This window comes from Myotis lucifugus, unplaced genomic scaffold (genome assembly GCF_000147115.1).
Source record: "Myotis lucifugus unplaced genomic scaffold, Myoluc2.0 scaffold_36, whole genome shotgun sequence".
Classification (NCBI taxonomy): Eukaryota; Metazoa; Chordata; class Mammalia; order Chiroptera; family Vespertilionidae; genus Myotis; species Myotis lucifugus.
In genome coordinates, this window is record NW_005871084.1 from 223247 (window position 1) to 250184 (window position 26938).

The following is a 26938-nucleotide window of genomic DNA, read 5'->3' on the forward strand; positions in this document are numbered from 1 at the left end:
GGCACGTTTTGCCTTTTCTATACAAACTCTCCCCCTCCCCGCTCCGAAGTGACCTCAGTAAAACCTCGGTATAACGGACTAATTCAAGTGAGGGGGTGTCTGTTAAAGCAGAAAGTCCCTTATATAACAAAGTAGGTTTTCCAAATTCAGGTATTAAAAAAATTGACAAATTACTTAATTTACCTGTTTTTACTTATGTAGACCTGCTTGTGTAATTAAAATTTAGTATGTATGAAAGGTTTAATTTCACAGAAAAGTTTTCTATATGTATTACTATAATTTTAAATTTACACTGAATAGGTCTAGTAAATGCATGCATTCTTCAGTCACCATGAGTAAGCAAATGCACACGGCTGGGCGTGGCGTAGCCCACGTGGGAACATGGGCCAGCAGGAATTAAAACTGCCGCAGAAAGCCTCCAGATGACAGAACCAATTACCACACAGGTGATGCGGTGTGATCAAGGGCTAATCATTCCCTGAACATTGTTAATGAGCAATGACTCTAGGATTTAAACATGTAGACTACAGTTTGGTATATAGTCTTGATCTACGTTTGTGAAATTACTAGTGTTTTTTCCAACATATGGTCTGTTCACTAAAATTTGTTAACAATAATAGTGAATTAATAATAAAAAATAACCTATTAATTTAATTATAAGCAAATCTTGGTTAAAAGCATTTTTAAATTAACAGGATGTTAATTTTCACTTATGACATATGGACCGGAAATTTTGTCTGTTAAACCCGAAGTCCATTAAATCGAGGTCCACAAAATCGAGGATTGACTGTCCTCTCACTGCTTCTGAAGTGTGGGCATTTCACTGCCTCCTTTACTACTGCCGGGGCTACTTTCTTTTCTTGATTGGAAGCTGCAGGGCTAGTGGCCAAAAAGTTAAGAACGTAGCATCTGGGGGCCCAATGGTTTTAGAAGACCGGTTCATATTGGTTTCCTCTCTAGGCTGTAATTACATATATGATTAGCCAAGTGAAGCACTTGTTTCAGGGACTAAGAGAGGCTAAGGCCTGAACTCCTAGCCTGATGCTAATCACGGCGGGATTCTCCAGCTCAGGCATGCGCCAAGAGTTTCAGAAAATGGGCTTCTGCCCCCGAGGGGCTAGACTGGGAAATTCAAAAGCTGCTAGAACAGGAAGTTTTTAATCACTTTTTAAATTATTCATGTAATTACAGACTGTTTTCTTTTAAGTGAATATTGCATAGAGTATTACAAAAATGAGGTTGAGACCAGAAGTCTTTTTGTTTTGTTTTGTTTTACATCTTGTCAGTTTGGATTCTGTCAGCACTAGAAAATGACTTGGATGGTTTCAACTATCATTTCCATTGCTTTACTGGGTCATTATCGTTGCTTAATTGGGTCATTATTATTGAAGACACTTATCATTAACAACGCAGGCAGTAAAGTGAAATACAAGGAACTAGTCTTATCCTCTTGACATTCATAACATATTTTGATTCGAGGTATAGACATGGACATTTAAATAAATATAAGCAATGTATGCTTAAAATACTCATCAATAGCACAGAACATGTGAGCAGTAGAAGAACAAGGACAAGAGAGGAGCCTATCTAGTTTGTTTGCAGAAAGTACTGAAGCCTACCTTGGGCTTGTTTTGCAGCAAAGAAGAGGTAAGAGATATCTAAGTGAATTAATTCATTTATTCAGTAAGCATTCTTATGTTAGGCTCTGAGAATCCAGTGGTGAACAAGATTAACACAGTTCCTAGTCTTGAAGAACTGAGGAACAGACAGTAAACAATGACATAAGTATTAATACATTGGGATCTCTCTCCAGTGGGATGAATGTCAACATTCATGAATGTTCAACAGAGGTTGTAAAGGCAGGTGGGGGTAGAAGAAGAGAGACTTTACCTTGTAGCGACGGCCTTAGATACCATTGTCCTAGGAGTTTCAGACCAAAGTGCCACCTTGGTTTTTAGTTCTTTATTCTAAAGTTGAAAAAAATAGTTCAGAAATCACATAGCAAGCACATTAATCATGCTCCTGATCAACCCTACATCACTCCTTGTCCTTCCTGTCAGAACACAGAAGGTAACCAGTTGAAAGTCACTAATATCTCTGAAATTACACACTCACGAGCTTGGTGACCTCATTCAGTTACTTAACCTCTCTGTGCCTAACTTCTTCATCTGTATAACAGATATAATCATAGTCTGTTCTTCAGAGGTTCTGAAATGAGATAAAAACATGTAAAGATGCCGAAACCGGTTTGGCTCAGTGGATAGAGCGTCGGCCTGCAGACTGAAAGGTCCCAGGTTCGATTCCGGTCAAGGGCATGTACCTGGGTTGCGGGCACATCCCCAGTAGGGAGTGTGCAGGATGCAGCTGATCGATGTTTCTCTCTCATCGATGTTTCTAACTCTCTATCTCTCTTCCTTCCTCTCTGTAAAAAATCAATAAAATATATTTTAAAAAAAAACATGTAAAGAACACAGCTCAGTGCCAGGCACTGATTTTTAAGACTTAAATGCAGTTGGTTTTGAACTGCACGGAGTGATTGCCCATCGATGGTATGTTTGCATGATTTTTTTTATTATATTTGCTTATCCATATTTTCTCCTTTACATAGAATGAATTAATATGTTAGCTGTGTAAAAATAATATAAGAAAAATATTTTATCAAGTAATATTTGCCAAAAGGCCACTTCGTAAGAAAAGCAGTGAGGAGACGCCTTTGAAGACATTTCTTAGCAGGCAGAGGCTGTAATGTGCCACGGATCATATCACCTGAGGCCCCCCGAGGTACCACCATCAGCCCTCACGGGGCACTTGAGTGAACACTAGTTTTGAGCCAATTATTCCACAATCACCACGCTTTCAGCTGTGGAGAGCTGTGAGCATTGTCTTGATCAATGGACAGTCCCATATGACCTCAAGCAGGTGAGACCCTAAGCAAAGCCTGAGCCTAGAAGAGTTCACCCTGCAGAATAAGGAGAACAGTGGTCCTCTGGGAAGGTAGAAAAGGTTACAAAATTCAAGATATAAAAATTTGGACAACCTCTTTCTGCTATGAGTCTTTTCTTCCGTTGGGAAACCAGAAGGAACCCGGTGGTGGGGGTAACGGTGAGGTGGGAGGAATAGTGAGCCGGGGAATGGTGAGGTGGGAAGAATGGTGAGGGGGAGGAATGGCGAGGCGGGAGGAATAGTGAGGGGGGATGGTGAGGTGGGAGGAATAGTGAGGGGGGATGGTGAGGTGGGAGGAATGGTGAGGGGGGAGGAATGGTGAGGTGGGAGGAATAGTGAGGGGGATGGTAAGGTGGGAGGAATGGTGAGGGGGGATGGTGAGGTGGGAGGAATAGTGAGGGGGATGGTAAGGTGGGAGGAATGGTGAGGGGGGATGGTGAGGTGGGAGGAATAGTGAGGGGGGATGGTGAGGTGGGAGGAATGGTGTGGCAGCATGCTGGGAGTGTGACTGTGTAGTTCTGGTCTGCCCTGGGGAGGAGCAAAGCTCCAAAAGATGAGCAGGTTTGCAAGGAAGTCAGAGCCTCTGCGTATCCACAGAACAGGACAACGCGGAAGCAGACAGCAAGCAGGATCGAGGGCTGCAGTAGCCAAGGTGGCCAGGTCGGGGCAGGCAGTGACTAGCCATCTGACAAAGACAGAAAGGTTGAGCCTGAGCAGGAAGTTGAGCTGAGGCAGCTGTGGGGGCTTCATATACCCCAACCTTAGTGGGGGCTTCCCTAGTTCAAAGGGGATAGTGGGCAGATAGAAAAACATCTCAGAAAATGATCAAGTCTTCCACTGAGTTTGAAAACTCTGAAAAATAAGAAAATTATAAGAGCCTTCTTGAAGTGAGTGAGCCCTGAGGCAAAGTTTGGAAGCCATGTGGATATGGATAAAGGAAGAAGAAGAGAGAGGACACTTCAGGGTGAGAAATAGGTAAAGGCTGGAGAAAGCAAACGGGCTATTTGACTAAGTTGACCTTGACCAACCTTCTAATGCCAGTCCATATCAGCTGTCTCCACAATATAGCAAGTATTCTGGAAAATTTTCATGGACTTTTAACAATTATTTATTAATATGTAATGTTAATAATTTAATAATATCAAGTGTTTAATACTGATACTGTAGTAATGATTAAGAGCACTTCTCCCCAGAGCTATAATTTCTTATGCATAGAAGATGCACATATACACATATTCACAAAAAGACACTCATAGATCATCACAGATATGCACATATACTCACACGTGGACACCCAGACACAGTTGCACACAACTACACACATACACACACACACAAGACATTCATACACAGGCTCACAGAAACATTGAACACACACACACACACAGTCACATTCACACTGAAATATATGAGATTCCTTCTTACCTGGGCTTCAAGTACATTAACTTTATCTTTCAAATTTTCAATTCTTTTATCTTGTTCTTTTAAATTAATTTTTAAGCCTTCCATCTAAGAATTAGGAAACACAATTGAAAAACCTTGTCAGACAACAGGGAATAGTGATGTAAGTCAGGAATTGTGCAGGTTTCTGTGGTCAAATGAGGTACATCCAATACAAAAATGAAATCCCAAAGCATCAGGAGACTCAGTAGGCCAAGGAGAATGGCTGAACAAATTGGCTCCTGGGGATGCGAGCACACAGACGGTGCTATTGAACATTTCAATCTTTGGGAAACCTGTTTAAACCAAATTCAGCAGGAGTGCATCTGTGGAAAGCAGCATTGGCCATCCTTGTGCCTCAGCCACATAATGTTTTCATGCTGCAGATGCAGAGGCCAATGGACAAGATGCCAGGCCACTGCCTGGCGTGGGGAAGCAGCCTGAGGCAGAGATCTGGTCAACCAGTGTGGAGAGCGGCTACAGGGTTTGGACAGGTTCAAGCCTTGGACTAAAGAGAGTGCACAGTCCTCTTATTGCCACGTGCAAGTCCCAGCTTGGAGGGCAGAGCCCTCCCAGCACAATTATAGCCAACAGCTATGGTTGTGAGCTTGAACCTATGGTCCAAACATGTGGCCCCACGTGCCTGAGTGATGTGGGCTTAATAGAGTTCAGGTGCATGTAATTGAGTAGGATTGAAACTCATGAGAATGTTGTAAACATCTTGACCACACCCTTACTTTGCCTCTTGGACTCTGTCTATAAAATAAAGACACAGCTTGTGGGTGCTGTTGCTGTATCTCCATCAGAGAAGCAGTGTCCCACCGAGACCCAGCTTTCATTCTCTTGTCTGTCTTTTCTAAGCCTTTGGCCTTGCTGGCGCGGCACAAACCAGCAGCATGATGGGGCGAGCCTGCTTTGCTTCAGAAGAAAAGCATCAGGCCAGTGGCAGCATGGAACTGGGAGGTGGAGAAGTTCAGAAGTGTGCAGGAAGAGGAAACTCATGGATTCTAAGGCCAACCCTGCCACTACCGGCTCCGTCATTTAACTACTGTGGGCCTCAGGTTTCCCATCTGTAAAATGAGGATGTGGGATGCCCCTAAGCCCTTTCTGGCTCTGAAGAGCCGACAGTCGATTCTCTTGGTGAGGTTCTAACCACTTAAGCACAAACGTTACATTTATGTCAGGAAGGCGTTTGAGGTATTTAGAAAGACTCCTTTTGGAAACAAATATTAGTACAAAAAATGAATGATGACACCCCTTTTCTAACACTCCACCTAAGTAAATTTACATGAAACTGACCAGTTATTTCTTCCTCAAGAAAAGGCTGAGCCTCCAAATATACACAATCTTCTAAAGAACACTGTACATTACCTGGCTCAGGACACTTCAAAAATCACTGAAACATCTAAAACAGCGATTTTCAGCTGGTGTGCCAAAAAATGTTTAAACATGCAATACCTGACTCTGTAGTCAGAGGCACTGACCTCTTTTCCCTTAGATTGTCAAATAAAAAGTGACAACAGTCAACACAACCATAGCCGTCCGGGTGTGAATGAATCAAAATTACTTTTTCTTGTTAGATCAGCAAAAAACATATTTTTCGTGTGCTGTGGGATTTTAGTAATTAGTTCATGTGTGCTATGAGATGAAGGTTGAAAATCGCTGATCTAAAGAGCAGTTAAACACAATTTCCTCAATATCTTAGTTGAGAACATTCCAGGTGTTGGCATACAGAAAAAAAAGGCATTGCAAACAGCCATGTTGTTCGGGAATAAAAGCAGCCGCCCATGGGGAGAAGAATCTGGCTGCCTGTGAAGCCCAGGCAAGCCGCTCCTATTGGGTCTTCTCACTGTAAACATACCATCTACCCAGAAACGTCTGGATTAACCTGACCTCCTGGATGACTCTGCGCAGGCTCTGGTGTTGGGAGTGGATCACGAACTGCAGGTGAGAGATCTGCTCCTGGAGAAGGGAAATCTCCTTCTGAAGACCCTGGACACTGGAGATGCAAAGGGAGAGAGAGAGTAAAAGATTCACGAATGCATCGAACAGCTGGTGTTTTGTTTTGTTTTGTTTACAGCTGTGCTGCAAGGTTCTCCTCACTTGCTACCTTGCTACTTATTGGGCATTATGTGAGTCAGATGCCCAGGCCCCTTCACACAAGACACACTGAAGATAAACAGCCATAAGGCAGCCTCTGGTTAGCTCAGATAGGAACTTCAATAAGAATATAAATTCGTGTCTAAAGCTCCTTTCTGGCCCACCAGCAGGTGGTTGAGCCGGGTTGTAGTGACCCAGGTGAAGCATCGGCCTATCGAATGTGTCTTGCCTATGAGCGCCCACAGACCTACCACCCATCAGGATGCACAGAGAATTCGAGGGGGTAAGAGTTTAGAACATGGGGCCAGGAATGGAGACTTTACATACATACCAGAAAACCATTTCCAATGACACAGTCAGTATACCTTATAGATTTTCTGTTTGTCTATTTATTATTTTGGCTTCCTACTTTGGGTAATTCTGCTACCTGTAAGTAGCTCAAGGGGGGGGGAAAGGAGGAAATTAAATTCCAGGTAATATTTTGAGTCTACATCAACCATTGTGAAAAAAAGATGGTTGAAGTCTGAATTTAGATTATTCATAGTTTCCTAAAGCCCTATTTAGGTAACTGGAACTGATTATACAGTTATAATCGATTGCCAGTGTAATCTGAGTTATGAGACAACAGCATTATGGCAAGACCACCAAACTTGGGGGCCTCGTGAGTTTGAAGTCACACACCTTTCTAAGCCTCAGTAAAACAGAGATAATAAGTCCTACCTCTTCTACTTTACAAGATTGCATTGTAGACTTAAAGGGATAAAGTGAATGTACTTTTGGAAAATGACCTTTTTACAAAGTAATATATGAATATAATTTTCACTTATTAAGGTTTTACGATTATTGGCCAACATCCAATTGCAATTCTGATTTCCATAGAGCCTGTTCAAATATTACAAAGGTCATGGAAATTCATGCCACTCTACAGAACATGTTCTCATTAGAAAAAATAGTCTCTGTTTGTGTCACAGCATGTACTAAAAATTGCTTCTCAAACTTCATGTGCATTGGAGGATCTTGTTAAATCATCAGGGATCTTATGCATATTCTGATCCAGGAGGCACGGGCAGGGCTTGACATTCTGCCCAATAGGAAGCAGTATTAGGCCAATCTCTTTCCTCTGGAACTGGAGAGGAAAATGCAAAGAATATAAACCAGCTGGTGAAAATGGTGGGAAAAGTTAATGAGCTGTACAGGAAGAACAAAGGAAGAGTGAAACTGCTCGCACCCAGGACAGAATGGGAGCAACAAAATAATCTGGTTTCTAAAAGCCACGTCAGGTGCCCAGGGTGGCCTCCTGCCTTCCCAGAGATGCCTGCTCTCGAGGGCCCCAGCTCTCCAATCTGAACCCAACAGAGATCACCTTTATTTGTGGGAGCTTCACCAAGTCTCTACTGCTTTAACCCAAGAGTCTGATTCATGCTGATTTCATTTTATTGCCTCTTAGCAAAGTGAATACCTCTACACACAGCTCAGAAAAAGCAATAAATGAATATTTGTGATACTGACAAACCTATGAAAATTGCATAGGCCTGGGTGTTCAAACATCATTCTATAAACACAAAACATCCATTTCCCTCAAGATATTTCTAAAACCTCTTTAAGAATGTTTTGAGAATTCTTTATAACCACCGCTCATATAGAATACAACTGAAAAAAAAAATAGGTCAATTTCATTTTTCAAATAGTTACTTTTTTTTTTTTTTGGCTCAAAGACTGACCAAAAAAACTATTATCAATAAAAAAATCATTTCTAAAAGAAAATTCAGACTGTCTGGACTCTTAATGGAACTAAGGAGATGTTCACAGTATTTTTGTCACTTCCTACAAAGTTGGGGAGCACCACAAACCTACCTTACAATTCCACTGCGGCTGGACAATTTAATGTCTGCTACTGCAGAGACCCATCAACAAAATGTCAGAGGCACAGAAGGAATGAAGACCTCCACAGCAGCCCCTTTATCACCAAGGGTAACGAGGAGGGGAGGGGCTCACTCAGGCTTCAGGAGGATTAACCTTCCCAAGGTTTCCCTGCAGCCCAGTGAGTGGGGAGGGGGAGGCACACAGCGGCTAATGCCAGGCATTCTCTCCTCTCCTGCACTGACAGGCCTCCCGTATCCTTAGCATCCTTAGCGGGCGGTAGCCTTCTGTCGACTGGCCAGGGGGCCAGTGGAGAGAAAAGGTTCCAGGAACTGCTATTACTTAGGAGGTAGATTCGCAAACCTTTTAGCATGTGTAGTGTTGGATTTGAGTTGCAGCAGCTTGTTTTCCAAAGACAGTTTTCTTTCTAGCAGTGTTCTTTTTTCCTAGGAGAAAATAAGATACAATATCTGCTTATCTCTCCCTCTCTCCCTTCTCTCTCTCTCACTCTCTCTCTCTCTCTCTCTCTCTCTCTCTCTCTCTCTCTCTCTCATCAATATATGTGCATGTGGTAAGACATTCTTCCAAACTGTTCACAAAAGATGCTTCTTGCAATAACAGGAATACCTCTTGAGCTAAAGAGGTCATTTTATGGAGCAGTGACAACCCGCCCCCGTGGAGCCTGGCCAGGCATTCTCTGTGTAGTTTTCACGTAGTTTTCAAAGTCCGGTTGTCTGAACAGGCTGTGTTCACTGTCCTCACCTGCCCGCAGCACTCTCCCCTGAACCCAGCGCACTGCTTACACAGCCTGCCCAGTGACCCCTCTCCTGCCTCTCCATCCCACTCCTGCAGGTGCCGGGGTCCAGCCCCGGGGGTCCAGGAGTTCCCAAAGGTGTGGACGGAGTCGGCGAAGAATGTTTTACACGGAGACGGTGTTCAGAACTCTCTAGCTTTCCTCAGCCTCCGTGGATCTTCCCTGTGCCTGGTCAAGCCTAGTTATGCTAAGAGGACTGTGCCCTCTAAGCTGGGAATTGTTTGTGACTTTGCCCACAGGTCAGTCCGAGGCTTAACCCTATATCAGCTCCCCACACTGCAGGCCCCTGCTCATCCCTCCCACGGCTCTCCCACCACAGGTGCTTCTCCATTAGACCGAGGTCGGTACCCAAGGACACTATTGAGCTTCACTTGATACCTACCTGCTCAAAGGGCATCTGTCAAGAAGTAGGAAAGCAGTAAATGCATTTTTAGGGAAGGACCAAGGTCACAAATGATAAAGTCACTTCCTAATTAGCATGTGAGCGAAAGGACATGGAGAAAGAATAAGCCTCAATGTCATTAGTAAGCCAAACTCTTTCCATCTGAAGGGAAAATAGACAAGTCCATGAAACACCAAGCTGGGGTGACTGGGTTCTTTTCTGTATTTGATTATATGTATTTTGCACAATGCTGTTTACATGCACTCCTGCTACAGTATCTGTGTGGGTGAAATACAAGGCAGGCTTTACAGCAAAAACAGCAGCGCGGCTTTGGACCTGCATTGACCTGGTTTTGAAATTTTATGGCTGCATAATTCTTGCCAAAGCTTTAATCTTTCTGGGCCTTATTGCTGTTAATAAAATCAACCAAAACTTGGAAATCAAAGTAATATACAGCATGTGGTTTTAATGTCATATTGGGTCACTTTAATAACCCGACCCAAGGATTATTTCATTCTCTTGGAGAATTTCCCTGTGTTTGATTTTTATTATTTATTATTACAGCCCTGACTCTGAAGTTGAATGTTAATATATAGATTCATGTTCTGTTTGAAAAGATAATCCCAAAGGTTATGGATTAATTGCCTTAAAGAATATTAACTGGCTAAATATCTAACCTAGTAATCCTATTCTATATGCCCTTTTTCAAAATGCCTATAAATAGCCAGTTTCTCTAAATATTTTATTTAAACCAGTTTTACCATTTTACTGGTCCCTCATTAATGAATGATTTGAATAAAACATCTGACATTTATTTATTCTATATTTGTATAAGTCATGTTTTTTGACTCTTTGAACATCTCTAAAATGGGAATAATACTCCTATATTAAAAGTTGGGATGATTGAAGATAATATATGTGAAAGGCCTATGGGCTTCTCTGGAACATATTAAGACCTCAATATATAATAATTTAAAGGTGCCAAAACTTCATATTTTATGTGCTGTTATTTTTAAAATTTATGCTTTTTCAAATGTTTTCCATAGCATTCTTGTGACATAGAAATTGTTCAGTGTAGAACTAGTTGTGTTCAAGTTATTTCTGAGGGATCACAGACATGCCTTGTAAGCTTATTATAATACTCGGATCATCAAAGAAACATATTACTGATAATATACTTTGAATTTGTAGGGAGGAAAATGGTGTTTAATAAACATTCTTCTTGCCCTAACCGGTTTGGCTCAGTGGATAGAGCGTCGGCCTGCGGACTGAAGGGTCCCAGGTTCAATTCTGGTCGGGGGCATGTACCTTGGTTGCGGGCACATCCCCAGTAGGAGGTGTGCAGGAGGCAGCTGATCGATGTTTCTAGCTCTCTGTCCCTCTCCCTTCCTCTCTGTAAAAATTCAATAAAACTTAAAAAAACAAAACAAAACAAAAACCATTCTTCTTAATGGACTTACTCCATTATCTTTATAACCAAGGTGCAAGCAGACCAGACAATTGCACGTGTCAATGTTCTGCCTTGAGGAGGGGTCTTAATGCTTCTTTTTTGACAACACAGAAAATCACACTATCCCAGCCCGCGCTTCTCAGGGATAGTGCCTTCTAGAAGGGAAAGGAGTTCGCAGCGCCACCCAGTGGGCAATCCACTCTTCCCAAATCACCCCTATTCATCATAATGGAGCAGACACTACTTTAACATCTACATGACCAGATGTTAACATCTAAATGACTTAGGAACCAAGGATGTCCTTTTTATCCAGCATCAGAGAAGATGGAGAGATAGAGACATAATGGAAAGGATTGTAAACTGGTAACTGGACGACCATGGAACAGTTCCTGTTTGCATTGTCCTCATTTATAAAATGACTAGATGGTCTCAAAAGCACCTTTGAACTCTAAAAGTCTAATAGAGCTACATCAATGACACTAGAAAACAAATACGGTGCAACAGAATTGCACTGCTCGCAAAAGGAGCATATGCTGTATTACAAGGCTCTGACTGGACGTTTTTGCTGGCTTATCGCTGTGTGTCTGGAATTCATTCTCACTGCATCCCCGATAAAGGGGGACAGATGGTGAGGGTTGTAAGTAATGTGTTCATTACCAGACCTCATACCACTAATGGCTATTTACTGGTGAGTAGAAAATGACTCCTTCTCCGGGGGCACCCCCTACCAGGGTGGTATTTATCAACCTTTGTTGTGGATGTTCATTTTTGATTTTCATTTCCTTGTTGAACTCACCTTTTTCCTATTAATACAAAAGTCTCTGTACATCCTTCCCTGCTTCTGATACACATTCTGCACCCGAGAAACCCTTCATAACAGCCTATATTCTCAGTATCTCCTTAAACCAAGATGCTTTACCCAGCTTTGCTTCTTAAAGTTTTATTTCTTTGCATGTTTGCTTTACAAATATAAAGTATCTTTAAACTCAATGTCTTAAAAAAAAAACCCACAAAAAAACTCCATTGCCCTTTGACTCCATCCTCACCTACCCTGCCTCCCAGACATCTGAATGGATCCACTCTAAGAAATCACTGAACTAGTATTCTGGAAGTTACCGCAAGGCCTTGCTGAGCCATGGGCATCTTGTCCACTCACTCTGTCCCAGAACTCCTAGAGACAGTCCAAACGTCTGCCAGTATCTGAGCCATCTCACCTCTTACTGGGGTGTATCCCCTATCTTCAGTAGGGGTGCCAACATCCCTAAGGAGTCCTAAGAGAATGGATGAAGGGAGATCTGGAAAGTTCCTTGAGTCCCACACAACCCAGATATACTACACTGTACTCTCCACAAACAGACTGTAACTGGTTCATTCACAAATAGATACCTAGCCTCTAGCTCAGGCTGGTACATGGTAGGTGCTCAAATATTTGTGGAATTAAGTTGAATGAATATATCCCAGAATTGACATGAACCTATATTGAGTAGAGATTTCTCAGAAATGAAAAGTATATTCCACTGTGCTTTTGTTCATTTTCAGGGACTGACAGTTGGCCCCTAACCCTCACCCAAAGCTGCTGGATTTGAGGTGAGTGCAAATCTAAATTTAAATGTCAAACTAGTTAATCAAGTTGTTTGGTTAAACAACCCTATTTGCATTCCAGACTTGTCTTTCTTTTCTAATGGCAAGCATTCTTTGTGCTATCTTAGTTTGTTAAATTATTGATTACATGATAAATATCCTAATACTACAAATAGTCATTCAAATGTTCATAATGATGGAATGTCACACTTGGGCAAACCAGTTGCTTAAGGACATTGTAGCCCAGTGACTTTGGCTCAAGTGCAACACTCGGCGACCTACTGCACAACAGAGATGTAGCTGTGTATTATTATTATTTGATTCAGTTCAGTTTAGGGTTATTTAGTTTTTGTGATTTCCTCATAGGACTTTTATTAAGATTACAAATTCAGCCAAATGCACAGTGTTATCAATTAAATTCTTGGAACATATTTAAAAATTAATCAAAGTCCTTTTGCCAAGAAATGTGAATATTGAAACGGGATGCTTTTGAAGTGACATTTCTAAAATGGGATCAACTGCAGGAAACTCATTAAATAAAACAAGGCTGGAAAGAACATAGGTAAATCAGGGAATTAATATAATAAAAATATAAAATGTATTAGAAAGTATTTACTAGAAGTAAAGCCTATATTCTTATCTACCACCAACTCAGTTTCAGAGATGCCAATTTTCTATTAATTTGTTTTGCTACTAAAAAATGAATATATATCTTGGTTTGTCTGAATTATAAATTTTAAGACATGAATAATTAAAATTATATGCCCACTTTTTGTATATATTTGGAGTGACAGCTACTTAAAGGAACACTGCATGTAACTTTTAATAAATTTTTCGTCTGCTATTACTTTCTCTACATTCTCTTTTGAAAGTTCTAATTTGTATAGAATGTCTTTTCTTAATGTGAACTCTATTTGTTCCAGTGCAGCTACAGGTGTTACAAACCTACAGTGGATGTGGGTGGCCAAAAATGGGCGCCTGGTTGACTATAATCATAAAAATGCTAGGAGTACAGGGACCCATCCACTATATTATTACTATTAATAGATAAACTTGGCGATCTTCTCCATTGTTTCCATTCAGTGTCTCACCTGGTTCCCCTTTCTACGTTATACATTTACTGGAAGGAGAAAGTGACAGAGTGATGACATCAGTATTTGTAGAGAGGTCAATCCTGAACAACACAGATCATATTAAATGTGTAAGGAAAGAAACTGGCATCACTGAATACTTCCTTGAGTCTTAGGAGTTGCAAAGCGTACTTCTACTTAACGTTATCTTATTCATTTTAGTGTTATTTTTTTAATTGCAGGAAGAAATCCCTTTAATTCTCTAGCCCTTTACCTTTTCCATTCGCTGTACGAGGCTCTCCAAGGCTGTAATTTTATTATGCTTTTCTTCAAGTTTCTCAGCAACTTGATTCAGATGTTCAACATGTTGTTTCAATTCCTGTTCTTTTTCAAGTTTGTTAACCTTTGGTCAGAAAGACAGTTGTCAGTTTATTAATTTATTAAACCTATACAGCAAATCCTCAATTTTGCAGACCTCAATTTAACAGACTTCAAATTTAATGAACAAAATTTCCGGTCCATATGTCATATGTGAAAATTAACACCCTGTTAATGTTAAAATGCTTTTAACCTAGATTTAGTTATAATTAAATTAACAGGTAATTTTTTTGTTACTAAGTCACTATTATTTTTAACAAGTTTTAACAAATAGCCCTAGCTGGTTTTGCTCAGTGGATAGAGCGTTGGCCTGTGGACTGAAGGGTCCCAGGTTTGATTCTGGTCAAGGGCACATGCCTGGGTTGTGGGCTCGATCCCCAGTGGGGGGCATGCAGGAGGCAGACGATCAATGATTCTCTCTCATCGTTGATGTTTCTAACTCTCTCTCCCTCTCTGAAATCAATAAAAATATAAATTAAAAAAATAGGCCATATGTTGGAAAAATACTGTAGCAATTTCACCAACATAAATATTATATATCTACAACTATAGTCTACTAGTACATATTTAAATCCAAGAGTCACCATTTGTAAACAATGTTCAGGGAATGATTAGCACGTGATCACACCGCATCAGGTGAGGTAACTGGTTCTGTTGTTATGTGGCGTGACTTTCTGCAGCAGTTGTAACTCATGCTGGCCAAAGTTCCCAGTGCACTAAGCCACACCCAGCTGTGTGCATTTGCTTACTCATGGTGACAGGTGAATACACACATTTACTAGATCTATTCAGTGTAAATTTAAAATTACTGTAATACAGAGGGAGGAACCAAGACGCCGGCATAGCTACACACCTGTACTTGCTGCCTCGCACAACTACATCAAAACTACAACTAAAAGACAAAACGGATATCATTCAGAACCACGAGAAGGCTGGCTGAGTGGAAGTTATACAACTAAAAGGAAAGAGAAAACCACATTGAGACTGGTAGGAGGTGCAGAGGGGTGGAAGTGTGGAGGTACAGAGGCGCGCATGGAAACGGGCTGGCAACTGGGTACACTGTTGTCTTTTACAATCAAGAGGGAGATAGCTCCCAATTGCTCTGAACTCCAGTTCTGGGCAAGACTCTGGGGATCTAGGCTCATACGGGGAGAAACTGGACTGTCTGGCATCTGGACAGGAACACGAGGGCAGCTTTCTTGAAGAGGTGCTTGCAGGGACCATTGTTCCTGCACAGGTCCATGGGACACAGAGACCTGGGAACCTCTCCGAGGCGGGGCTGACTGGGTCATTGCTGGTTGCTCTGACCTGGTGATTCCCTGAGACCTCACCCCACCCAATTTACAACCCCACCCAAGCTGTGCACATCGGCTTTTGCATATGAACGGCCTGTTCTTTTGCAATCTAAAACCTAACAAACTGCTGCTGGGTCAAAGAGCACCAAAGCTTCCAAAAGAAGGCCTAAGGCTTGATAGCATCCTGCATTGCTTCAAAGCTGGGCCTCATCTGGGCACTTCCAAACCCCAAACAAAGAGGAGGAATCTGCAGATCTCTCTGTAGCTCCTGCTGGGTGGCCTCAGGAAGTGGCTGACTTTGCACCTCCTTGGAGATCCAAGAACCAGTGCACCCAGTGGTCAGTGTGAGACCATAACAGAGTACAACTCTTCACATCCATAAGCGACGCACTCAAGGGGCAGACTCAGTGAGTACCAAAGCCTCACTGAAGCAAGTCCTGCCCATATGGGTGTCTTCAGCACAGCAGTTATCCCATTGTAGACACAGCTGGTCCTCATAGCCAATTGGCCTGGTGGTCAATTCCTCCCAGTGATACCAACAGCAATCAAGGCTTAACTACAACAAGACTGTGCACACAGCCCACAAAGGGGTGCATCAAGAGTGACCACCTCAGGTAATTAGGGAGGCTGAGCCTAGCACACAAAGCCACCCTATCAACACAGGGAAGCAGCCAAAATGCGGAGACAAAGAAACATGTCACAAACAAAAGAAATGGAGAAAAGCAAACTACTGGATATAGAGTTCAAAACCATGGTTATAAGGTTACTCAAGAATCTTCTAGAAACCTCCAAGAAATTTAGTGAGATATAAAAAAGGACCAAAAAGGACCAATTAGAAATTAAGCATAAACTGACTAAAATAAAGAATAATATACAGAGATCCAACAGCAAACCAGAGGATCCCAAGAATCAAGTCAAAGATTTGAAATACGAAGAAGCAAAAAACACCCAACTGGAAAAGCAAGAAGAAAAAAGAATCCAAAAATATGAAGATAGTATAAAGAGCCTCTGGGACAACTTCAAGCATACCAACATCCGAATTATGGGGGTGCCAGAAGAAGAGAAAGAGCAAGATATTGAAAACCTATTTGAAAAGATAATGACAGAAAACTTCCCCTACCTCAGTGGTCGGCAAACTCATTAGTCAACAGAGCCAAATATCAACAGTACAACCATTGAAATTTCTTTTGAGAGCCAAATTTTTTCACTTAAACTATATAGGTATGTACATTGTTATTAACTTAATTAGGGTACTCCTAAGGCTTAGGAAGAGCCACACTCAAGGGGCCAAAGAGCTGCATGTGGGCTTGCGAGCCGCAGTTTGCCGACCACTGCCCCTACCTGGTCAAAGAAATAGACTTATAAGTCCAGGAAGCATTAAGAACCCCAAACAAGAGGAACCCAAAGAGGACCACACCAAGACACATCATAACTAAAATGCCAAGGGAAAAAGACAAAGAGAGAATCTTAAAAGCAGCAAGAGAAAAACAGTTAGTTACCTATAAGGGAGTACCCATATGACTATCAGCTGATTTCTCAACAGAAACTATGCAGGCCAGACGGGAGTGGCAAGAAATATTCAAAGTGATGAATAGCAAAAACCTACAACCAAGATTACTCTACCCAGCAAAGCTATCATTTAGAATTGAAGGTCAGATAAAGAGCTTCACAGACAAGAAAAAGCTAAAGGAGTTCATCACCACCAAATCAGTATTATATGAAATGCTGAAGGGTATTCTTTAAGAAGAGGAAGAAGAAGAAAAGGTAAAGATAAGAATTATGAACAACAAAGTGACAACAAATACATACCTATCAACAAATGAATCTAAAAATCAAGTGAATAAAAAATCTGATGAACAGAATAAACTGGTGAATATAATAGAATAGGGGCATAGAAAGGGAGTGGACTGACAATTCTTGGGGGGAAGGGGGTGTGGGGGTGCAGGAAGAGACTGGACAAAAATCGTACACCTATGGATGAAGACAGTGGGGGGAGGTTAAGGGCATGGAGTGGGGTGGGAACCAGGTGGAGGGGAGCTATGGGGGAAAAAAGGAACAACTGTAATAATCTGAACAATAAAAATTTATTTTTAAAAAATAAAATAAAATTACTGTAATACATATAGGAAACTTTTCATACATACTTCATTTTAATTACACAAATGTGTCTACATAAGTAAAAACAGGTAACCTAATTTGTCAAATTTTTAACATACAACCTACTTTCCTATAGAATGGACTTTTGGCTTTAACAGACGACTCCTTGCCCAAATTAGTCCATGATATCAAGCTTTTACTGTACAAATAGTATCTTCTATAATTTTCTGATTAACCCAAAAATAATAATAACAATTTACACTTGTTTAGAATACATTTTTTAATTCAGTGTTTCCTTCTAATTACACCTAATGGGCTACAACACCACCAAATCAATGAAGAATTACTAATGAATAAATATTTTCCCTAGAATGTTTACATTTGTTACCATAAAGCATACTACTTGAACTGACTGGTATGAGAAAGAGAGACACAAATTTAAGAAAACAAAATTTTTTACCTTTTCTCAACAAAACATATCTAGAACAAAAATGAAATTTTATATGTTTAAGAAAAATAATGTTTTATTTTAACACAAAAGTGTCAGAAAAGCAGAATAATTCTCTCCACTGTGTCCGGGCGGGTAGCAGCTGTGCTGAAGACCAGTGGAGAGCAGTCCACCTGGCCGCCCCCGGGCTGGAGGTGGGCGTGTTTCAGCTGACTTCTGACATGCACACTCACAGCTGCGTGTGTAGTTAACAGATTTGAGAGTGTACAGTTTTTTAAAAAAGTGTCTGGCTTCCCTTGACAACACCAGGCAGGCATTGCTGCCGGGCCACTCCAGGCTGGGGCTGAGCCCCTTGGCCGGGACATGTGCACTCCAGTCCCGCAGGCTCACCCCTCACAGAGCGCTGGGGTCCACACAGCCTGCTCCTGTCACCCAGGCTCTCATCTGCACCCTGTGTGCTGTGAATTTTCAACCAGCACCTCCACAGGCTGAAGCATGAAGGCATGTCACCTAGGAGAGAATTTCCTACTGTGTCCCCACTGTGCTTTCCTAGGGCCAGCGCTGGTGGGGATCCAGGCATGAATGAGCATCCAATTTGGCGCGCGTGTGTGCGCTCACACACACACACACACACACACACACGCACATGCGCACACATGTGCATGAGCACTATTATTTTTCTTTTCCAGCTCTAGAATACATTCTTTAGATAAACTTTTATTGGCCCTACAATATATGCTTCAGATTTAAAAAAGAAATAAAAATGTGTGTCTACAATTTATATACACACATATATACATATTTAGGTTCTAATATTTTTAATTTTCATATATTAAAATATGAAATATATAATTTTTATATATCTTAAAACATATATGCACACATACACATATGCTTGTTGTTTGCTCAACCTGAGAAATGTATTCTAGGATCAAAACCATTTTGAAACCATCTCACTAGCCCAATTCTTTCGTTTTAGACACTTGGAGGTCCAAGTCCAGCAAGGTGGAAGGACTCAACCTCGGTTACTTAGTCAAAGGCAGAACCAGAGGAGAAGTCACTGTCCAGCGTCGCCTGGGACAGCTCTGATTTCTAGGCAGGGTGGCACGGCCCACCTGCCACCTGTGCTCTGCAGGGCCCTGGGCAAGGGTGCTAACACAGCAGCTTGGCAACATCCAGGGGCCGGCAAGGCAGGGGTGGGGGTGGGGGGGATGGTCACAGAGCACTTCCTGCCCTTCCCATTGCTTGCTTCACATTTAACTCTTCAGAAAGGGGGACAAGAACGACTGGGGGCTATTTACCCAACAGGCAAGTACCTGGAGGAAGTGTGTGCTGTCCTCATGCTGCTTCCTACCTTCCTCAGACTGTGTTTGGTAGATTTCAAATAGTCTCTGGGCCACATTTCTCAGAGCCGCTGCGCCTGCTTCCCTGGAGGCTTCCAACTAGGAAAAGAAAAGAAAAAAGGTCACTGTGCAGGTTTTGACATTTACAGTGAAAAGGTTCTAAGGCAGAATGGTTTGATGAGCAATTAAAAACACAGAGGCGGTAAAACACAGAGGTGGTAATTGTCTGGTTTGCACCCCCGTTGTCAATGGACAGAGAAAAGACACTTAATTTGTAAAAGGAAAATGTAAAATGAGAAACCCTGTTTAGTGGGGCTGTCATGCAGGCAGACTGGGCCTGGGCAGGCCAAACCGAGCTCCAGGAACATCAGTGCCCTGTGTGTACACACTGTACCCTTCAGACTTCCATGGTGCCCATCAGCTTATGCATGTATTTGCAAGCATTTTATCTTCCATGTTCACAGCAGTACTAAAAGATGTACTGTCCTGAAATAGCAGTGATTGAAATAGACAAGATTGGAGTATTAAGGCAGTAAAGCTAAAGTGTAATGAATCTTTCAAGAATTTAACCTAGCCCTAGACAGTTTGGCTCAGTGGATAGAGCGTCGGCCTGTGGACTTTGAAGGGTCCCAGGTTCGATTCCGGTCAAGGGCACATGCCTAGGTTGTGGGCCCGATCCCCAGCATGGGGCGTGGAAGAGGCATCCAATCAATGATTCTCATCGTTGGTGTTTCTATCTCTCTCTCCCTCACCCTTCCTCTCTGAAATCAATTTTAAAAAAATTAAAAAAAGAATTTAATCAAGGATGACTGCAAAGATTTACCTACCAAGATAATCATTGCAGGACTGTATATTGTATATGTATATGTATATGTATATGTATATGTATATGTATATGTATATGTAATGTATATCTATATGTATATCTATATATAAAATATATCATGATTTATTAAACATGTGAAGACTTTAAAAAATGTATTGCATTAAGAACATGTCACACAAGACCGACCCCCCTTAACACATTTTCAAGTGTCCAGCAGTATTAACATGTCATATAGCAGATCTCTAGAAACTCTTCATCTGCACAACTGAGACTTCATAACCATTGAGCCTTTGTGAGATCTTTTTAATAATAAAAGTAGGCTCTCAAATAATATAGTGAGTTTTAATTTATGAAACATCAAACGCTTCTCTACCTATGTGAGCCTACATGTGGATCAACAGCTGTGTGGGCAGGTCTGCTTTCACAGATCCACGAATCTATCCTATTGGCTCAAAATATCCTAGAGAGTTCTCCTTGTGGTCATACCTTGATTTTCAATACTTCATTCTCTTCGTTCATTTTTAAGAGCTGTAAATCTTTGCCTTTCATCCTGTCCATGAGCAGATTCAGACTGCAGCATGAGGGGCCCATTTCAGAGTCAGAGCCATTCTGAATGTTTCGACAGCACTGAAACGAACAAGCGTGATAGTCACAAACCTTTCCTTTCCTCACAAGCTTCAAAAACAACAATGATTGCTCCCTATTACGTATATCATGGGAGAGTCAGGTTGGCACAAATAAACCTTCTGAGTCTCAAAGACCAGTAGAGATTTCTAGATGAAGCAGCTGGTCTCCATATTTGCTTAAATTTGAATAGATTCTTATATTTAAAAGAGGCGGAGTACATCTTTTCTGTCTTTTATATTCCCCACAGTTTTAAATATACCATTAAGTCCTTTTAAGAAAATATAATATCTACAAGGCCAGTTTTTTTAAAAAAAATCTAAGTTACAGACAAATGCAGTTTGGTTACTTACATTGCATTACAAACTAATACAATCATACCTAATAGGTACAATATATAATATTATATAGATCCTATAATTATAACATCTTTTATTCAGTAGGCATCTATTATGTATCAGATAATCTTTTAGCTGTTTTATACACACTCCTTTGTCTGAATACTCAGAACACTAGAAGGTATTATGTCCATTATACAGATGAGGAAATTGAAGATTAGAGAGTTTAATATCCATAATAACTGCTCAAACAAGGATTAGAATCCCAGCTTGCTTAACAACAAAGCCTATATCCTCTTTAGTACAATAGATGGACTACATAAATAATTGATTCTGTCATGGTTTTGTTTTTCCTACTTCAGACCCTCACGCATATTCTCACTCTCCATACATAGAGTAGGCATTGTTTTCTTTAATTTATTAAAGAACATTTGATGGGAAAACTCTTGTCGAAGGTAGCTTACTGTCAGAGATAGTTAACCACAAAGATCATAGATCAGCGCCTCTCAAACTTTAACGTGTATATGAGTCACTTGGTGATAGATCTGGTTAACGTGCAGATTCTGATTCTGGGATTCAGGAGGTCCTGGGTAGAGCTCTAGGTGCCAGACTTCTAACAAGCTCTCCGCTGCTGCTGCTGCTGCTGCTGCTGCTGGGAATGCGGACCGCACTTCGAGAGGAGCATTTTACAGAGTGAAATGCTTGGCCTCTTTGACTCCATCGTATTGAAGTCCGCTTTGTTCCCTCCTGGCCTTCAGGTTAATAGCTTCTTCAGATCAACATGCTAATCATTAGAGGAATTCTGCTTGCAGCCTGAGTTTTTTAAAAAAGATCCCTGACTAGAGGGGGCCTCTCCCAAGGAGGGAAGGGAAGTCTATACAAAAATGATTGTTTTTCAAAGATTTGCAGGAACCTTGTGACCTGACTCACATCAACTAGAGTGAACAGACTAAGAACAAAGAAGTTTCACAATCTTTCTTGGACCCTTACTGGTGCCCAGATGTCTGTGGTCATCAATCACCTCTTGCCACTCCAATTCCCCCTTCTCTTGACATAAAAGAAGCCTGAACTCTGTACACTTTGAAGATGGATTTGAGGTACCATTACGTTTTCCATCTTCTCAGTTGGTGCCTTCTTGGTCAGTAAACTTCTTACTTGGAGCGCTGATGTTTTGAGTTTTGGCATTTTAAGCATTGGGTGTACAAACTTTGGTTCTGTAACAGCAGAGCCCTAGATCATTACGGTTAAATTTCTACTGCGACATTACCCAGATGCCAAAGGTTTTGATGCTTCATTTGTCTGCTAAATTGTGGTTTGAGATGGCTGAGCAGAGACACTGGCAACAAAACTTATCTCCATTCATAAGAAACTACTTCTATTAAGGTCCTCAAAACATCCCTGATGTTATAGCCAATAGTCAATGTTCAGTCCTCAATTTCCTTGGCCCATGGACACCATTTGACACAGTAGTCCAACTCCTCTTTCTGAAACCCCTTTTCTTGTATTCAGTGACTCCATTGTCTCCTGTTTTTCCTCCTAATCCACTAGTCTCTTTTCTCAGTCTCCTGTGATGGTTCTTCCTCTTTTTCCTAAGATCTAATATTGAAAATCTCAGGACTCAGGGCTTAGATTTTTCTCTCACTTCTATCCACACTCACAGGCTTGGTGATCTCCTCCACTTTCAGGAGTTTAAGCACCATCCTTACTCCCCAAAATCTCTACCCTGTAGCCTGGACCTTCTATCCCAGACCTCTGCCCTCCACTCCAGAATCAGATATCCAGCCCACCCACTAGAAACCTTCACTTGGAGGCAATAGGCAACTTCAACAGAACCAAAACTGAATTTTTTTCTTTCCCATCATTCATAAACATTAACCTTTTTTTTCAGTTTCAGAACACTTGGTTTAAGATAATAATTGAAGCTAGTTGTGTTAGTTTGGGGGGCTGAGGATGATAAAGGAGACTGTGTTTATGCATCATACCCTATCTTTGGTGTTCTCCATGACCATGCAACATAGTGGATGACATTGATGCTGATGACGTGCACTTGGCTCAGATGAGATTTAACTTGGAATAATCCAGACAAGGCTAAGTGCAGATTGCTCAACCTTAAGAATATAAGGCTGATCACAGGGAAGGGGGGTGTTTTAAAGTTATTGATTGTCTGGTCACTCAGCTAATGGCTTCAACTGCTTGGCCATTGTTGAGGCCCAGGTAAACCTAAAAGCTGGTGCCTCTGTCTGTCATTGGGAAATGTTGCTGCCATGTATCCTGGCTGGGCTGACACCTTCCCATATACTTTAGATAAGTAAGCCCAGCTTAAAATATTCAGGTAAGGCCTGGTCATTCCAATCTGATCCTAATGCTATCTGTGGTTAAATATTTCATGCATATGTCCATTAACATCTTTAGATAATGATAAAATATTTAACATTCATCATTCAAAGCATCAAAGAATAATTCCTATTTGGCTTTATGCTTATTTACTAAAGGAATAAAGGTAGTGCGTTTTGATAAATTCATTACCTTTGTATCTAGTTTGTGCTTTGTACCGCTATGTCCAGTTTCATCTTTAAACATTTGATTACGGATCTTTTCCAGAGTAGCTCGAATCTAGGAGATAAAAATATTTTCTTTTCATTTAAAGGCATTTAATGTCCAATACTTTTTTTCTCTATACCAGCAGCAGTGTACTTGATTTATCTAGACAGTAATACATATATACTGATGTCAGATTTAAATAACTACCATCAATCTAACTTGCATTAAGGCTAATATTGTTTAGATTGCAGAAAATGAAGCACTTGGTCCTTATAACTCTCAGTCAAATCTAAAATACAATCTGAATGAATACTATACGACAAAATAATTACTATTTAGTAATTAGTATTTAATTCTATTTAGCTCTGCTTTTCTATATAGTAATTTAGTACTAATTTACTATTAAGTAATTAGTGTAAAACAATTACTATTTAGTAATCACTACAAAATAATGACTATTTAGTAATTACTATAAAATAATTACTATCTAGTAATTACTAGAGAATAATTGCGATTTAGTAATTACTAGAGGATAATTACTAAATGGAGAAGATACAAATTTATGCATGAAATATAAGCCCTGTGTCCTGGTGACCTATGGAATTGCAAGGCACTCAGAGATGAATTAATAGATCTGAATGTCACAAACTACCTGTGTCCACATTTTCCCATCTCTTCTAAGAAACAGTTCATACAAATGTAAGTTTTGTTACCCATTATCATTAAATTCTTATAAGAGTTCACAATTTTCATGAAGGAACATGCCAACATGTAGTCATTGGCAGGTAGCATCCCTGAGCTGTGAGAAGAAATGAGGTAAGGAGAGAGACAGGAAGTCAGCAGAAAAGGTAAACATCTCCTAGGGAACATGGTACCAACACTCCCGGAACAACTGAAAATAATATACCCAGTAGGAATTGCAGTGGTGAATACTGTGGGACAAATTAAGTGCTGATAGGTGTTCCGAACCCCCCTGGCTCATTCTTCTATTTCACTCCAAGTGTGAAAACAGAGGGCTCATATCCTCAAGAGGATACTAAACAGGTGTTCAGACTTCAGTTATCAAGATTGTCCTTTGCCAAACTAGATTTGCTCTTCCTCAGACGTTCTCAGGAAGGAGAAACAAAACCCACTAAGCTGTATTACTTTACTGTAAAAAATCATATCGTGCTAACATGGTGTCTGGCACCCACATACCATTCTCACATATTCGGTTTCTTCAATAATGTGAGCTGACGTGGACTCATACGAGGCAGGATTGTCTTCCATCTTACCCCTTGAGGGAACCTCTGTGGTCACTGTTACTGTTGTCATGGTGAATTCTGGCTTTAGGAACACATAAATCAGTTAGACTAACTTATTTGGTGGTGTGATTATATGGTGTGTAAACTGTACTGTCACTATAATTAAATACTGTATAGTAGAAAATATTATAAATTATTGATATGTGTATATACGCATAAGTCCAGGAATTTATTTAATATTAAAACAACACTAGCTGTAACAATCCTTGATTAGAAACTTAAAGATTATCTGAGAAGGAAATAGTAACATCTTTCTTTTTAATCCACATCATATGAGACTGTAGAGACTGTGGCTTCTTCATCTTTATATTCTAGCACATTGTAGTGCTTAATAAATGTTTGCCGAAATAAAATAATATAATTATAATATGTACATATACATATATCACTTATATACAGGGTGTGGCCAATGTAGGTTTGCAGTTGTGAATATGAAAAACAGAGACATTTTGTCCTCTAGATGTGATACAATCACAAGTAGAAAGCATCACCTATGAAATACGACTTTTTAAAAAGTAAGCTTGAATCTAATTAAGCTCCTATATCTAATAACAGTAAATATCTGAACAAGAGGAAAGTGCTTAATGCAGTGGTTCCCAATGTGGGGCACACGTCCCATAGGGAGGCAATTTAATATTTAAGGGGGGCAATTCGAGAATGAGTTATTCACAGTGAATTTTTTACATTTCTTATGGTTCTAGGGGCATCATATACAGCAGGGGTCCTCAAACTACGGCCGGCGGGCCACATGCAAATACAAATATTGTATTTGTTCCCGTTTTGTTTTTTTACTTCAAAATAAGATACGTGCAGTGTGCATAGGAATTTGTTCATAGTTTTTTTTTAAACTATAGTCCGGCCCTCCAACAGTCTGAGGGACAGTGAGCTGGCCCCCTGTTTAAAAAGTTTGAGGACCCCCGATATACAGTATATAAATATATATTGTGACATATTTATGCACTTCAGTTCTCTATTATATGTTTTGAAACTTCGCTTGCTACTTTTTCATTTAATGATATGCCATATTATTATTATTTTATTATTTCATATTATTATTATTATTATTTCATATTATTATTTTATTATTTCATATTATTATTTTTAACAATTTCTTAGTGATTTCTTCCTCAGTACCCATTACCAAGTTAATGGCCATTTAGGCTTCCTCCATGTGCATAGGAGTCCACTTTTTGAATAATAAGAATTATATGTCACGGGTTGGGGGGCATCAGGATTTTAGAGATGCTTAGGTAGGGCATGGCCAAAAAAAGGTTGGGAGCCACTGGTTAATGACTCTACAAGGGTAAAGGTTGCAATCAGCCAAATCCAGATTATGTGAAATATTACCAGACAAACTAGTTTCTACCACAGATTAATTATATAAAGAAAGAGGAGGCAAAGAGAAATCGCTATAAATTAAGAATCCTGAGACATATGACCAAATGTAATATATGAATCCTCTTTGGCTCCTGACCCAAATAAACCAGCTATATAAAGACATTTTTGAGGCAATTGGGGAAATTGTAACCCTGACTGGATAATAGATGATGTTAAAGACTCGCTGTAGTTTTGCTAGGTGTGATAATGAATTTATGACATTCTTTAACTAAAAATCTTGCCCAGCCGGTGTGGTTCATCAGTTGAGCGTTGACTTATGAACCAGGAGGTCACAGTTCGATTCCTGGTTGGTCCATATGAGGGGTTTCGGGCTTGATCCCAGGGAGGGGGCATGCAGGAAGCAGTCCACCAATGATTTTCTCTCATCATTGATGTTTCTATCTCTCTTTCCCTCTCCCTTCCTCTCTGAAATCAATAATATTTTTTAAAAAAAATCTTATCTGTTAGTCGTACATTCTGAAGTATTTGCAGTGAAATAATAAATTTGGAATTGCTTTAAAATATTCTAATACAGAAAAAAAGTAGGGTGGGCAAAGATGAAAGAAGTCTGGGCAAAATGCAAGGTATTGTCAAAGCTGGGCAGATGGGGTTCATTATACTCCTCTACCTACTTTGTGTCTGTGGGAAATTTTCATAATAAACAATAAAGAACTAAAAAATAAAATAAAAAGTCCCGTGAGATAGGATTATTAATCTCATTTTACCG

General features: G+C 40.4%; 1 protein-coding gene across 1 annotated transcript in view; it reads right to left on the reverse strand.

Annotated features, from left to right (window-relative positions):
- CCDC68 (coiled-coil domain containing 68) overlaps positions 1-24850 on the reverse strand; it is a 27883-nt gene extending 3033 nt beyond the window's left edge. Inside the window, exons 1-9 of the mRNA XM_023752606.1 lie at positions 24728-24850; positions 23516-23602; positions 20514-20654; positions 19175-19300; positions 13915-14043; positions 8707-8789; positions 6277-6382; positions 4369-4452; positions 1891-1967 (exon numbers count right to left, since the gene is read on the reverse strand). Of these exons, the coding sequence (XP_023608374.1) occupies positions 1891-1967; positions 4369-4452; positions 6277-6382; positions 8707-8789; positions 13915-14043; positions 19175-19300; positions 20514-20654; positions 23516-23602; positions 24728-24844 (950 nt within the window). The 5' untranslated portion in view covers positions 24845-24850. The remainder of the gene's footprint in view (positions 1-1890; positions 1968-4368; positions 4453-6276; positions 6383-8706; positions 8790-13914; positions 14044-19174; positions 19301-20513; positions 20655-23515; positions 23603-24727) is intronic.
- Between the last annotated feature and the right edge of the window lie 2088 nt (positions 24851-26938).